At 40.7% G+C, this 14,170-nt stretch overlaps 2 protein-coding genes across 2 annotated transcripts; both read left to right on the top strand.

Annotated features, from left to right (window-relative positions):
* The first annotated feature begins 826 nt into the window (after positions 1-826).
* LOC147330999 (nuclear factor 7, ovary-like) lies at positions 827-3,357 on the top strand. The gene is made up of 2 exons (XM_086293017.1): positions 827-918; positions 1,022-3,357. The coding sequence occupies exon 2, from the start codon at positions 1,039-1,041 to the stop codon at positions 2,425-2,427; it is 1,389 nt and encodes a 462-aa protein (XP_086149143.1). The 5' UTR covers positions 827-918; positions 1,022-1,038; the 3' UTR covers positions 2,428-3,357.
* A 7,372-nt stretch (positions 3,358-10,729) lies between these two features.
* Positions 10,730-12,148, top strand: LOC147330998 (uncharacterized). Its single transcript, XM_086294269.1, has 3 exons — positions 10,730-10,836; positions 10,922-11,204; positions 11,296-12,148. Exons 1-3 carry the CDS (start codon positions 10,745-10,747, stop codon positions 11,941-11,943), a joined length of 1,023 nt encoding a protein of 340 aa, XP_086150395.1. The 5' UTR covers positions 10,730-10,744; the 3' UTR covers positions 11,944-12,148.
* The last annotated feature ends 2,022 nt before the right edge of the window (positions 12,149-14,170 follow it).

Genomic DNA, 14,170 nt, shown 5'->3' with positions numbered 1-14,170 from the left:
GGTAAAGAGAGCATTGTTCTCTTTGTTTAAATTACAAGTGAATAGAAAAGTCAGAACATGCACAAGTTACAATTACAGCTATCTTAACTAACAACTGTCCGTCAGAATAATCGTAATGTTTCAATGCATGAATTTACATGAATCTTCAGATTCCATTACAGCAGCAGTGTTTATTTATAAGAATATAGTTTTATTATAAGTTTATTTATAAATTAAATATGAATAAATATAAATAAAATTCATATTTGTAGTAAAGTCAAAGTATGTTTTAGCATCAAAATAGAGTTGAAGTATCTAAAGTAAAAGTACTCTTAAAGCAAAAAAAATCTTAAAAGCATGCATACTCTTATACAATACAACAGATCAAACATATTAATTAATTAATTTGTATATAAAGTGGATCATTTTAATTATTTATATACTGCAGGGCAGCTTTATTTATATTATAGCAGCACAATAAATTTGTAGATATATGTTTTCAAAGCTTTAAAATAAATGGAAAGTGCTATATTTGTATCAGGAAGTAGAAAGAAGCGTAGCAAAGAAATATTACACATACATCTATCTATTGTGATGTGTAACATATTTGATACATGAGATTTTATGCATTTTTGAGGCCTCTGCATCATCAGTGGGATTTTTTTCCACCATTGCAGTTGTACCAGAGCACAAAAGCTGGGTTTCCTCATCTGTGAAAGCATCAGCAAAAGGACAAAGCCAGAACAACAGGGTGAAATAAAACTCCACCCCATTGCTGACTTACTCGACCTGAGGCAACCAATAAAAGTGAATTCACAGATTCATGTGAGCAGTTGTGCAGAGAATACAGACACACATTGACAGATAATTACTTTCGCTATCAGCATAAACTACGAAGTCTGCTCTGGAAACGAGCTGCAGAAAAGAGCGCCTGATGCTGTGAGTACTAGAATGTTTGTGGAGGTCATTGAGGGGGGAAAAAGATTAGGTGGGTAAAGGAACTTTAAGATTTTTTTTATCTGTGTATCTGCTCTGCTTAAAGCGTCTTTCAGAGAGAAAATGACCACACAGTCAGAAGACCATCTCTCCTGTCCCATCTGCCATGACATCTTTGAAGATCCTGTTATCTTGTCATGCAGCCACAGCTTTTGTAAAGCCTGTCTGCAGAGATGGTGGCTTGACAAACCAATAAAGCAATGTCCGGTTTGTAAGATGATATCTTTACAGAGTAATCCACCCCGTAACCTGGCTTTGAAGAACCTATGTGAGGCGTATTTACAGAACACAGAACAGAGAGCTTCAAGAGGTTCCCAGACACTTTGCACTGTGCATTCTGAGAATCTCAGGCTCTTCTGTCTGGACCATCAGGAGCCAGCGTGTGTTGTCTGTCGAGATTCAGCAGTGCACGTCAACCACAGATTCAGCCCCATCAATGAAGCTGCGCACACTCACAAACAGGAGCTCCAGGAATGTCTGAAGCCTTTAAAGGAGAAACTGAAGCTCTACGAGGAAGTTAAAGGGAAATGTGTGCAAACTGCAGAACACATTAGTGTTCAAACCCAGGAGACAGAAAAGCAGATTAAGCAGCAGTTTATGAGGCTTCGCCAGTTTCTACAAAACGAAGAGGATGCCAGGATTGCTGCTCTAAAAGATGAAGAGAAGCAAAAGAGTCAGAAGATGAAGGTAAAGATTGAAACTCTGAGCAGAAAGATTGCAGATCTTTCAGGCACAATCAGAGCCACAGAGAGGGAGGTGAGAGCTGAAGACATCTCTTTCCTACACAACTACAAAGCTGCAGTGAAAAGAGTCCAGCAGCTATCCGTGCTTGATGTTCCTCAACTGGTCTCAGGTGCTCTGATTGATGTTGCTGAACACCTGGGTAACTTGTCCTTCAACATCTGGAGCAACATGAAGGACATTATTTCATATACTCCTGTGATTTTGGATCCAAACACTGCTCATCCAGATCTCATCTTGTCTGAAAATCTAACCAGTGTGAGACGTGCAAGGAAACAGAAGGTTCCCGAAAACCCTGAAAGGATTTATCTCTATCCTTCCGTCCTCGGCTCTGAGGGCTTCAACTCAGATATTCACAGCTGGGATGCTGAAGTTGGAGACAGTCCAGTCTGGGCACTAGGAGTCTTTTCGAGATCTGCCAACAGTGAAGACAAAAAATGTAACTTATTAAAACTTGTTTTCTGTGATGGTGAGTACACAGCAAACTCCAGTGACGGCCCCCCAACTGTTCTCTCAATAAGAAAGAGATTTCAGAGGATCAGAGTTCATCTGGACTGGGCCAAAGGAAAACTGTCATTCTCTGATCCTGATACTGACACACACATACACACCTTCAGACACACTTTTACTGAGACACAGTTTCCATATTTTAACTCAGTGAATCCACACCCTCTAAAGATATCACAACGTCCTCTCCATGTAGTTATGTAACGTGTGTGATGGTCGTTGTTGACAATAATCTTTCTTCTTTCACTTTGACACACTTCATGGATTAGCAATGATCCCAGCAGAAAGAATGTAGACCTGGCTGTTGATCCTGTGCGACCAGTAACCCGTCAGGAACCTCTTGCAATTGTACCATAGATTCTATAAATAAGGATGTAACAACTATCATTGTTTGGTGGACTGAAGCAAACCTAATAATATAATACATGACAAACTCCATCAATTTTCTTCTGCTTATCCAATAAGCAAAAGGAGCATTATGCTATATTCAATAATAAGATTTCATTTCTTTTAATTAGTGAGAGGGTTATTTTCCTGACGCAGCAAGACGACTTGTTTGGCACCCATTAATGCAGGTTTAAGGGATGTCAGCATTAAAGCCCTTTCACAATAAAATGTATTATGCACTGCACTGACTACTAGGTTTGAGGGGACCCCCAAAAAAGTTTTTATGATCACTCATGGTTTTTATGTGTGCTATAAATGCCCACTCCTGTCACTCTGCATTTCTATTGGTCATGTGCATGTATGTCCACCAATGTGTGGTCAAAGTGTTCCCCACCTGGCTCGCTTATGCCACACTGCAGTCTGCTACATACAGCAGGAAACCATTCTTGCTTAAAGAATGGGTGTAACAGCAGAGGGGTACATTAGTCATGTTCCATGTAAAAGGTTTTTTAGCTTCATTTATTTTACCCAAATGTTGATCTTCATATACGGATGGGGCTTTTATCATTATAGATGTGCTCATGATAATTATTTGCATGCAAAGAGTGATCAGAAAAATATGACCCTTTATGCTTTTGCTCTTTTATTTATGTAAGGAAGTATTAAAGGAAGTAACCGTACTTCTTCGACCTGAAATTGCTAAATATCAATCTACATGTTATGGTTTGTTTATGTCTGTGTTAAGCTGCAAAGTAAACAGTGATCTGGTTATGATGTATAATGCAAAATTAAATAAATACCTGATGTGCAGATGAAACAGATTTCAGCTGACTGTCTGAACATGACTCCTTTCATTTTTTTATTCTCTTAGCACAGAAAGCAGCAGAGACCAAACTGTGGCAGCTGCATGGTAAAACTTTGTCTTTCTCTCCTTTGCTGCTCATTCTTGTCGGATTGCATTTAAGGTGACAACAGTCAGCAGAGAGCTTCGGTCGATCTGCGGCTCAGGAGATTTAACCTGTAGCTGTAATCGCTATCGACATCACAGCAGCTTCCTCCTTCCTGCTGTGCGCCTAAGTGTGTAAATGGGACAGTTCTCACCAATTACAGCACTTGTTCCACCTTGGGGGCATAGCAAAATAAATTTGGAAAGCTCTGAGAAGATGCAGAGGAGGGCAAAGCAATGTTTCTCATTGTTTCTAATTACGATTTCTTTCGTGAGTCCTAAAGAATGTGTACTCTCCATTCCATTATATTATGAAGTACATGAAGGTAATCAGTGGTCATTGTATCTCATCTAATTATTACATCCCTTTACATGTCTGAGAGATGTGACAGACTAAACATTACCCATTGATCAATCATGCTTACAAGACTTTAATGTAAACAGACAATGGCAACTTTAGGGGTGTATACAACACTGGCTGTGTTGTGTTACTCAATTTCACAGTTCTGACTAACACACACTGGCAGCGTTATTCATTTTTTGCTTCACCAGTTCTTGCAGTTGTACGTAGGTGAGTGGTAGGAAAAAAGGCGTTTGGCAGAGCGCTCTGTGCTCATACTGGTCAACCATGCCAGACTTGAGAGAGCAGTCAGGTACGACTCCACCCGTGCTGTGACCTCCCAGATGCAACATCCATGTTTTAATGTTTTATGACACACTGTGTCACCCACTGCCGGCCGCAACCTAAACCATCTTAACTGGGCTTTGATCAGGTTGATTCTGTGTAGTCAAAAACCAGCACGAGATTGACACTGCACAATCAACTGCAGAAAACAGTTACCAGAAAATTCAGTATTTGTGAATGATGATTGGTAAAAGTGAGCAGTTATATCTTTCAGCTGCTCCTGTTAATGGTCACCTCAGTGAATCACCTGCCCCTACTGCAACACTCAGCATGACCTCCTCCACTACATCCTTGAACCTCCACTGTGGTCTTCTTCTTTTCTTCCTTCCTGGCAGCTCCATATTCAAGATCCTTTATCCAATATATGCAGTATTCCTCCTTTTCACACGTCCAAACCAACTCAGCCTGAGCTGTCTCACTGATGTACCCGTTTCCAGTGTTTATACAGTATTATATTATCAACTTTTGTATTAATGGGATATAAATTTCAGCCAACAGTGTTCTCTTGCATCAGTTTCTCCCTAATGCTTACAAAAAAGTGACTGACACTTTCTGCACTCTAACAGTCGTATGAAAAAAAACGAACCCCAAAGGCTTCTAGAGATTATTACAACCTACAGTAACATTTGTTGCTGTAAATCCCTCTACATCTGTCATCTGCCTGTTCATCATTTTTCTTAACTGTTTATCTAACTATGGTTATGGGAAGTTGGAGCCCATCTCAGCTGAAACTGAACCTGAGGCTATGTACTCTCTGGACTCTGAAGCTTCGTGCTCTGAGGCAAAAGTGCTAACCACCGAACTCTTTCCGTCCATACAGAAATTATAATGTAGTTATAAAGACATTGAGTTAAGAGGAGATATGCGAGGAAGGAAAGGCTGACCTTAGACTTTACTTCATCGGCTCAAGCTGTTCTTTGGAAAAGTTGCAGCATATGGTAAGTTGCATTATTCTTTAAGTAATATTCTCATTATAAACCCGGAGCCTTCCCTCCAGCAGTTTGTAGTAGGTGTTGATGAATAATGCAAATTGCTTTGAAATCGGATTCCTTCTTCTTCTTTTCTATGATTTTCTGCCATTTCTGAGCTCTGGAGAAAATACTACAATCGAGAACATTTTTTTAGTTTATTAGCAGAAATTCCCAGAAGTCAGAAATTATTACTCAGTGGATTTATAATGGGTTTACAATACATGGGTTTACCGGCCAGTAACAACAGCACTATGGTAACTAAAGACCCATGGTGTTTTTAGAATATATACACAGTTAATTTATGTGCAGTATTAGAATAAAAAATGAGGGTGTTTTGATTATTCTACTAATGATGTCCACCCTCTGTATTTATGTATCAAACCATTCTGTTTCTCTGTCTGTGAGTTGCATTTAAGCCTTTAATCTTTATAAGCACTGTGGCCTGAGGGGCAGAGTGTGTGTTAGAGTATGTGTGCGAACAGGTGAGGCAAATAGACCGTGACAGCAATAATGCTCCGTGTAATGGAAACAACCAGCACATCACAGTGGTGGTTCATTCTGCTCTCAGCTTCAGTTTGCTCTGTGACTGTTACATTTAAAACTCACCTGTTCAGTCCTACATGGGTGGAGGTCTAATAGGTTCAAGTTGAAAGTGCATCAGTGGGCAGGAGAGCAAGACACAGCTGGATTTCCTCTATAGTTTTGAAGTCCAGTGGATTTAATATTTCTGCAAATCACCATTATTTACAGTTTTTTCTGATTGCTTAAGCACATTTTTTGTAACTATTGGCTAATTTTGCAAAACTCTTCACACAAATAAGAAAACCTGTCACCCAATAATCAAAACATTGTAGTTCTCTTGCAAAAGCAAACACAGCTAGATTAACTCTTCACACCTTCGTAAAAATGGTGTTTCCGTATCAAACAGTACACACAAGCCATCATCTACTAAGCACACAATGCGCCAACTGCACACTGATGGTATGAATACAAAACACATCTGGCTTTTGCTTTCTCTGTGCACAAGGTAGGCTATGTCAGTTTGAGCTCATACTTCTGTCATAGATCCATAAGCATAGAGGGATCCAAACTTCAAGTACTGCTGTTTATTCAAACACATCAAAACAAACACAAGTGTTTATTTCCAAGTATAGGATTATTTGCAATCGCCATAATGACTATATGGGTTACTTGGTCTGCAGTGAACATGCTTCCTCTGCCCCAGCATCTGGTCATCTAGCAATTCTGTAAAGTAACAATTTCAGTATTTTTACATCTATGGTATTGGTGTGTTTCTCATTGGCATATGGCAGTGCTACAAATCTTTGTGCGAAGTGACTGTACTAACCGATTCTCATTTCAAGATGTCCTTATGGTACTTGCTACAGTGTAGCGGCTCGAGTTAGGCTGGACCCGTTGGCCAGCTACCCTCAGGGTCATTCCACGGTTGATTACATGGTCCACTATTGTAGCTCTGATGTCATCAGCAATTCTATTTCTTACTCTTCCTACCCTTCCTCTCCCCCCTCCTCATCTTCCTCTCCCCCCTCCTCGTCTTCTTCTTGCTCCTCCTTGTCCTTGTCGTCCTCTTCATCCTACTTCTTCACCTCCACGTCCTCTTCCTCGGCCTCCTCTACTTCTCACTCTTCCTGCTCCCTCCATTGTACTCTGCACACACAGCTTACCTGTATTATAGTGCTTAGGCTGATTGCAAAGTGAACTAATTATCTAAAAAAGTTTTCACATGTGAAAGTGTGCCAGACAGTTGGCAAATTAGTGTTAATGATAGCCATACATGTGTATACTTTTGCTAGGAGTGTGTTGGAAATTTGGTAATTGAGTGTTGTGCAGTGAATTGTGCCTACAGTTTTGCAAAGTGTGTGTTACAAAATTGCAAACTGAGTGCAAAGCAGTTTTTGTGCTTTTAGTTTTGCAAACTCAGTGAGTGGTTTTGCTATAAGTCTGAATAGTTTTAGAGATCGTGCTACAGGAATCACAGTTAGGGTTTAAGCATTCAGAAAAAACTGTAATGAGAGCTACAGTGCAAATAAGGAAAACTAGTAAATGTGGTCAGAACAAGACTCCCAGAAATAGAAGATGAAGCTATGCGGGAAGCCCACAAGAGCACAAGAGAAACTAAATTTCTGTTACATGTTTTTTGGACATGGGTTACAATACATATGTAAAGATATGTAGATATAAGTGGTTATTTGTGTCAGTGTGTTTATCCCAGTGTTTTGTTTCACTATAAAGAGTTAATAAAAAAAACATATCTATCTGTCAGTTGGCATCTTTGCAATTCAGAAGTGCCCAGAATCCAAACAAGAATTAATTTAAGATCCAAATAATGAACATTTGTATGCAACACAAATACATGTATCATTTTATGTCAGTCTAACAACAAAATATTAGCAAGCCCAAGGTGTTAACAAATGGTTCATTGAAAAGCACTTCTACTAACAAAAGGTAACTGCTGCTCACAGCTGCTCAAAGCACTGAAGCAAAGCACACTACTGTGGAAAACTCTACAGGCAAACAAACACAGCTACTCACTAGCAGTTTAGAAACACACCTCAAGCTCACCACAGTACTGAAGCTGGCACTCACACTCTGAAACCGGGCAGCTCGTCTTCTCAGCTTTTATAGCTGTGTAGTTAATTGCTGCGTGGGCTGGTTTCTCAGGAGAAATGGATGGCAGCTGAATCGGTGGGAGTGAAGCACCGGCACACAGTAGGCCTGCTAAAGCCACAACAGGTGCAGCGTTAAACTGCCGACACTAATACAAACCATGGAATGCACAGAACATCTTTAATCTCTGCTGGAGACTCACATTACGATCCCGTGTTCTTTTAAACATGCTAGTTCCTCAATTAAACATGTCACTACTAGAATTATAACAAAAACATGCTCTTAATGGAAAATAACAACAACAACAAAAACAAGAAACAACAGCAACACTCTTCTCAATTCATCTCCACCCCTCCACCCTGAAGCCATCTAAGCCTTTCCCACCAGCCACTTCTCCTCTCTCCCTTTGCTCCCTGTCTCCTCTGCCACATGATGTTCATCCCTAAAAGCTCAGAGTTTAATTATTCAGTGTTATGGGAGGTGAAGGAGACAGTTTCATGCCCGCTCTACACGTCTGAATTAAGAATCCACCAAGGTCACAAACACAAAATGACCTGCTTGTGAGTTTCCAAGATGTTGGGTGGTTAACACAGCTCAGTCTACACTGCTTGTTAATAAATTCAGTGATCCTGTGTGCTGTGCCACTTTGATGGCTGCATAAATCATCAGAAAGTCATGCAAAGTCACTGGTATGAGTAAGTATGTGGTACATGTGTATGTACGAGGATGTATATATTTGTACAAGCATTTAAGTGAAAACAAATCCGATTTTGCTATACGCTGAACCTTTCCACACAACCTCCTTTTTACTGCTGTAGAGCTGTAACAATGCGCTTAAAGGACAAACAGAAGATCAAAACCACTCCTTTCCCCATATGGCCGGCAGGGCATTTGTATGGATGTAAAGCTTAGAAGCGACTCGCTAGCTTACCTTTTTCTAAAGACTGCTCACAAGTGGAAACACGTGCTTCCCCTGACACATTTAAATATCACCAACTGACATGCTGAAGTTGAAAACCGATGCTTTGAAGCATCACTCGAGATTCGTCTAGTCAAGCTTTCATTTATCCATGTGACAACATGCACGCGATGCTCATGTTTAACTCATGAGCTCTGATTCGCTTTCTGCTGACCCAGCCTTTCCCTTTAAGGAACAGGGCCTTGTGCGTAACATGTGTGTAACATGGGTTCAGTGCTGGGGTTTGACACACAGATGGATCAGGTAGATGGCTGTGTTGTGATTGGTAACTTTCTTGGTAGCCTTATGTGACTTCAAATCCACCCAACCATCAATCAGGCACAGATGGCAAAGAGCCTCGAGAACACTTTAACTTTGAAAAGTCATAGCTAAAAAAAAAATTGCTGTGAATCAAATCATTTCAAATACATAGACATCGGCATATCAGCAGCATAATGTTGTGCTCGAAGCAAACAAAAACTTATCTTGAGAAACAGTTGGTGTCACTTTGTCCTACCCTTTCTAATTAAGTACTCACATCAGGCGCTGATAGACAGTCACGGATGAACATGCATACGAATGCTGTTCAGGGCTCACTTATAAAAAATTCAGCTTATATACCCATGTGCATAACATGGCATAGTACATTAGAACCAAAGCTCTGTGAAGTTCATCATTTATGAAAGAGGTATCAATATTGCAATATTGCAAATATCAAAATTTGAGCGGTGGAAAATCTTTGGTGACTGAAAACAAACACAAAAAAAAAAACCCTGAGAAAACAATGACTTCTAAGACAGAGCAGGTCAGCCAAAATGTGATTAAGTGATATGAAACAGGCCTGTCAGAGAATATACAAAGACAGAAAAACAAAATTACAGATAAGAAATCATGCATTAGTGTAATGATGAGCTAATACCTCTCAGTAATCTTGTCTTTGATCCAAATGACAGGGACTGAGCACAAAAACACAGCGCAACTTCAAACAAAGGACACCCCGGAGGATCCAGCGGCAGTGACTTTTCTGGCCTCAGAGCAATAAAAGTACATTTGGTACTCATTATCCATAATGTGCATTACATGTTTTTTTGTGCATGTTGTTTTTTGTGTGTGGTTGTTTCAGACTTCCTTTTAAGCTTGTACACCAGGATCCAGAGGGAGACATTTCTGTCCAGAGGAAATGTCGCTTTGACATTTACAGCATTTATCAATTTCCATAGAAACAAACAAGAGACACTGGGTGTATGAAAACATGTATAGTTTTTGGTTTGGCGTTTTTACAGTTTTTTCCGAATGCCTAAACCCAAACTGTGATTCCTGTAGCACAATTTCTAAAACTATTCAGACTTATAGCAAAACCACTCACTGAGTTTGCAAAACTAAAAGCACAAAAACTGCTTTGCACTCAGTTTGCAATTTTGTAACACACACTTTGCAAAACTGTAGGCACAATTCACTGCACAACACTCAATTACCAAATTTCCAACACACTCCTAGCAAAAGTATACACATGTATGGCTATCATTAACACTAATTTGCCAACTGTCTGGCACACTTTCACATGTGAAAACTTTTTTAGATAATTAGTTCACTTTGCAATCAGCCTAAGCACTATGAACAGGCCACAGGTAAGCTGTCCATGTGGAGTACAATGGAAGGAGCAGTAAGAGCGAGAAGAGTGAGAATCAGAGGAGGCCGAGGGAGAGGACGTGGAGGTGAAGAGGTTGGAGGAAGAGGACGTGGAGGTGAAGAGGTTGGAGGAAGAGGACGTGGAGGTGAAGAGGTTGGAGGAAGAGGACGTGGAGGAGCAAGAAGAGGACGGAGGAAGAGGACGTGGAGGAGCAAGAAGAGGACGAGGAGGGGAAAGAGGAAGGGTAAGAAGAGTACAAAACAGAATAACTGATGACACCAGAGCTACAATAGTGGACCATGTTATCAACCATGGGATGACCCTGAGGGAAGCTGGCCAACGTGTTCAGCCTAAACTGAGCCGCTACACTGTGGCAAGCATCATTAGGACATTCCGAAATGAGAATCGGTAAGTACTTTGTAGCACTGCCATACTCTAATGAGAAACACAACAGTACCATACATGCAAAAATACTGAAATTGTTATTTTACAGAATTGCTAGACGTCCAGATGTTGGGGGCAGAGGCAGAATGTTCACTCCAGAGCAGGAGACCCATATAGTGAACATGGTGATTGCCAATAATGCAATAAGACTGCGTGAAATACAGCAGCGCATAATGGATGATGACACCATCTTTCAAAATATACACAGTGCAAGCATTTCTACACTAAGTCGTGTACTTGCGCGCCACAGAATAAGAATGAAGCAAATTTACAGAGTTCCTTTCGAGAGAAACACAGAACGTGTAAAGCAACTGCGATATGACTATGTGCAGGTAAGCTAGTGTCATTGGTTCTGAATTTGGAAGTGCATACTGTAGTGCTGTGCATGGGCCTGATGTGTTGCATTTGTTTCGTCTTGTCCAGAGAGTGATGGAACTAGAAGCAGATGCAATGGGACATGAGCTACTTTTTGTAGATGAGGCCGGTTTTAACCTCAGTAAAACCAGGAGACGTGGCAGGAACATCATTGGACACCGTGCCATCATCAATGTCCCAGGACAACGTGGTGGTAACATAACCATGTGTGCAGCTATAAGCCAAAATGGTGTTGTTCACCATCATGCAACCATAGGCCCATACAACACTGCACACATTATTGCATTCCTGGACACCTTGCATGACATGCTCACTGTTCAGAGACCAGAGCAGACCCGATATGTCATCATATGGGACAATGTTAGTTTCCATAGGGCTGCTTTGGTCCGCAACTGGTTTACAGACCACCCATCCTTCATGGCACTCAACCTCCCTCCATACTCTCCATTCTTGAATCCCATCGAGGAGTTCTTCTCTGCCTGGCGCTGGAAAGTGTATGACCGTCATCCTCATCAACAGGTAGCCCTTTTACAGGCAATGGAGGAGGCATGTGGAGATATTGACCAGGCATCATGTCAGGCCTGGATACGGCATGCAAGGAGATATTTTCCCCGGTGCCTTGGACTGGAGGATGTCGCATGCGATGTGGACGAAATTTTGTGGCCGGACCCAGAAAGACGACATGATGTAGGCTGATTGTCTTTTTTTTTCCTTTTATTTGTGGCATTCCTATTTTGTGTTCTGACTTTGTCTTGGTTTTGATGAGTGTGAATAAACACCAATACTTGACGTTTGGATCCTTGTATGTTTACATGACACTATGACAAAGGTGTGACCTCAAATTGACATCTGTACACAGAGAAAGCGAAAGCCAGATGTGTTTTGTATTCATACCATCAGTGTGCAGTTGGCGCATTGTGTGCTTAGTAGATGATGGCTTGTGTGTACTGTTTGATACGAAAACACCATTTTTACAAAGGTGTGAGGGGTTAATCTAGCTGTGGTCGCTTTTGCAAGAGAACTACAATGTTTTGATAATTGGGTGACAGGTTTTTTTATTTGTGTGTAGAGTTTTGCAAAATTAGCCAATAGTTACAAAAAATGTGCTTAAGCAATCATAAAAAACTGTAAAATCTAGTGGATATTACAGTTTTTTCTGATTGCTTAAGCACATTTTTTGTAACTATTGGCTAATTTTGCAAAACTCTTCACACAAATAAGAAAACCTGTCACCCAATAATCAAAACATTGTAGTTCTCTTGCAAAAGCAAACACAGCTAGACTAACTCTTCACACCTTCGTAAAAATGGTGTTTCCGTATCAAACAGTACACACAAGCCATCATCTACTAAGCACACAATGCGCCAACTGCACACTGATGGCTATGAATTCAAAACACATCTGGCTTTTGCTTTCTCTGTGCACAAGGTAGGCTATGTCAGTTTGAGCTCATACTTCTGTCATAGATCCATAAGCATAGAGGGATCCAAACTTCAAGTACATCAAAACAAACACAAGTGTTTATTTCCAAGTATAGGATTATTTGCAATCGCCATAATGACTATATGGGTCACTTGGTCTGCAGTGAACATGCTTCCTCTGCCCCCAGCATCTGGTCATCTAGCAATTCTGTAAAGTAACAATTTCAGTATTTTTACATCAATGGTATTGGTGTGTTTCTCATTGGCATATGACAGTGCTACAAATCTTTGTGCGAAGTGACTGTACTAACCGATTCTCATTTCAAGATGTCCTTATGGTACTTGCTAGGGGGCAGGGATAGCTCAGTAGGTAAAGAGGTCGCCCCATGATCGGAAGGTCGGCGGTTCGAATCCACTTAACGGCTACCCTGAGGTACCCCTGAGCAAGGTACCGTCCCTACACACTGCTCCCCGGGCGCCTGCTTAGTGGGCTGCCCACTGCTTCACTGAGTGAATGGGTCAAATGCAGAGAAAAACAAGTAATTTCCCCATGGGGATCAATAAAGTATCCATTATTATTATTATTATTATTATTACAGTGTAGCGGCTCGAGTTAGGCTGAACCCGTTGGCCAGCTACCCTCAGGGTCATTCCACGGTTGATTACATGGTCCACTATTGTAGCTCTGATGTCATCAGCAATTCTATTTCTTACTCTTCCTACCCTTCCTCTCCCCCCTCCTCATCTTCCTCTTGCTCCTCCTTGTCCTTGTCGTCCTCTTCATCCTACTTCTTCACCTCCACGTCCTCTTCCTCGGCCTCCTCTACTTCTCACTCTTTCTGCTCCCTCCATTGTACTCTGCACACACAGCTTACCTGTATTATAGTGCTTAGGCTGATTGCAAAGTGAACGAATTATCTAAAAAAGTTTTCACATGTGAAAGTGTGCCAGACAGTTGGCAAGTTAGTGTTAATGATAGCCATACATGTGTATACTTTTGCTAGGAGTGTGTTGGAAATTTGGTAATTGAGTGTTGTGCAGTGAATTGTGCCTACAGTTTTGCAAAGTGTGTGTTACAAAATTGCAAACTGAGTGCAAAGCAGTTTTTGTGCTTTTAGTTTTGCAAACTCAGTGAGTGGTTTTGCTATAAGTCTGAATAGTTTTAGAGATCGTGCTACAGGAATCACAGTTAGGGTTTAAGCATTCAGAAAAAACTGTAAAAGCAACTTCCACCAAAAATTCAAACTAAAAATTGTGGACTTATGGGACAAAAACCAGAGAAAACCAGTTTCAAGCAAAAACCATAAAAAAAAACACAGTACCATTAATGTCTCCAGGGCAGTTTGCCCCCGAGGTACATTTGAGAGGAAAAATGTACTGTCAAATGTAGCTGTTAAATCAGTCACCTGCTCTTTTCAAGTCTATTTATCTGCACTCATCATTATAATTAATGCTTCAGATGTCATGGACTTGGAAAGCAGATACATTTGCCTGTCAAAGAG

Source organism: Aulonocara sp. 'chitande type north' Nkhata Bay, linkage group LG5, assembly GCF_057382095.1.
Source record: "Aulonocara sp. 'chitande type north' Nkhata Bay isolate Kocher_YH1m ecotype deep benthic linkage group LG5, A_spYH_male_GT1.1, whole genome shotgun sequence".
Taxonomy (NCBI): domain Eukaryota; kingdom Metazoa; phylum Chordata; class Actinopteri; order Cichliformes; family Cichlidae; genus Aulonocara; species Aulonocara sp. 'chitande type north' Nkhata Bay.
Note: the sequence above shows the minus strand (reverse complement) of the source record. Positions and strands in the feature narration are given on the sequence as shown.

Excerpts from the sequence above, each read along its gene's own strand:
- LOC147330999 (XM_086293017.1), top strand. The coding sequence starts at position 1,039 with ATGACCACACAGTCAGAAGACCATCTCTCCTGTCCCATCTGCCATGAC.
- LOC147330998 (XM_086294269.1), top strand. The coding sequence starts at position 10,745 with ATGACCCTGAGGGAAGCTGGCCAACGTGTTCAGCCTAAACTGAGCCGC. Across the intron at positions 10,837-10,921 it reads ACATTCCGAAATGAGAATCG|AATTGCTAGACGTCCAGATG; the intron begins GTAAGTACTTTG and ends GTTATTTTACAG. Across the intron at positions 11,205-11,295 it reads TGCGATATGACTATGTGCAG|AGAGTGATGGAACTAGAAGC; the intron begins GTAAGCTAGTGT and ends CGTCTTGTCCAG.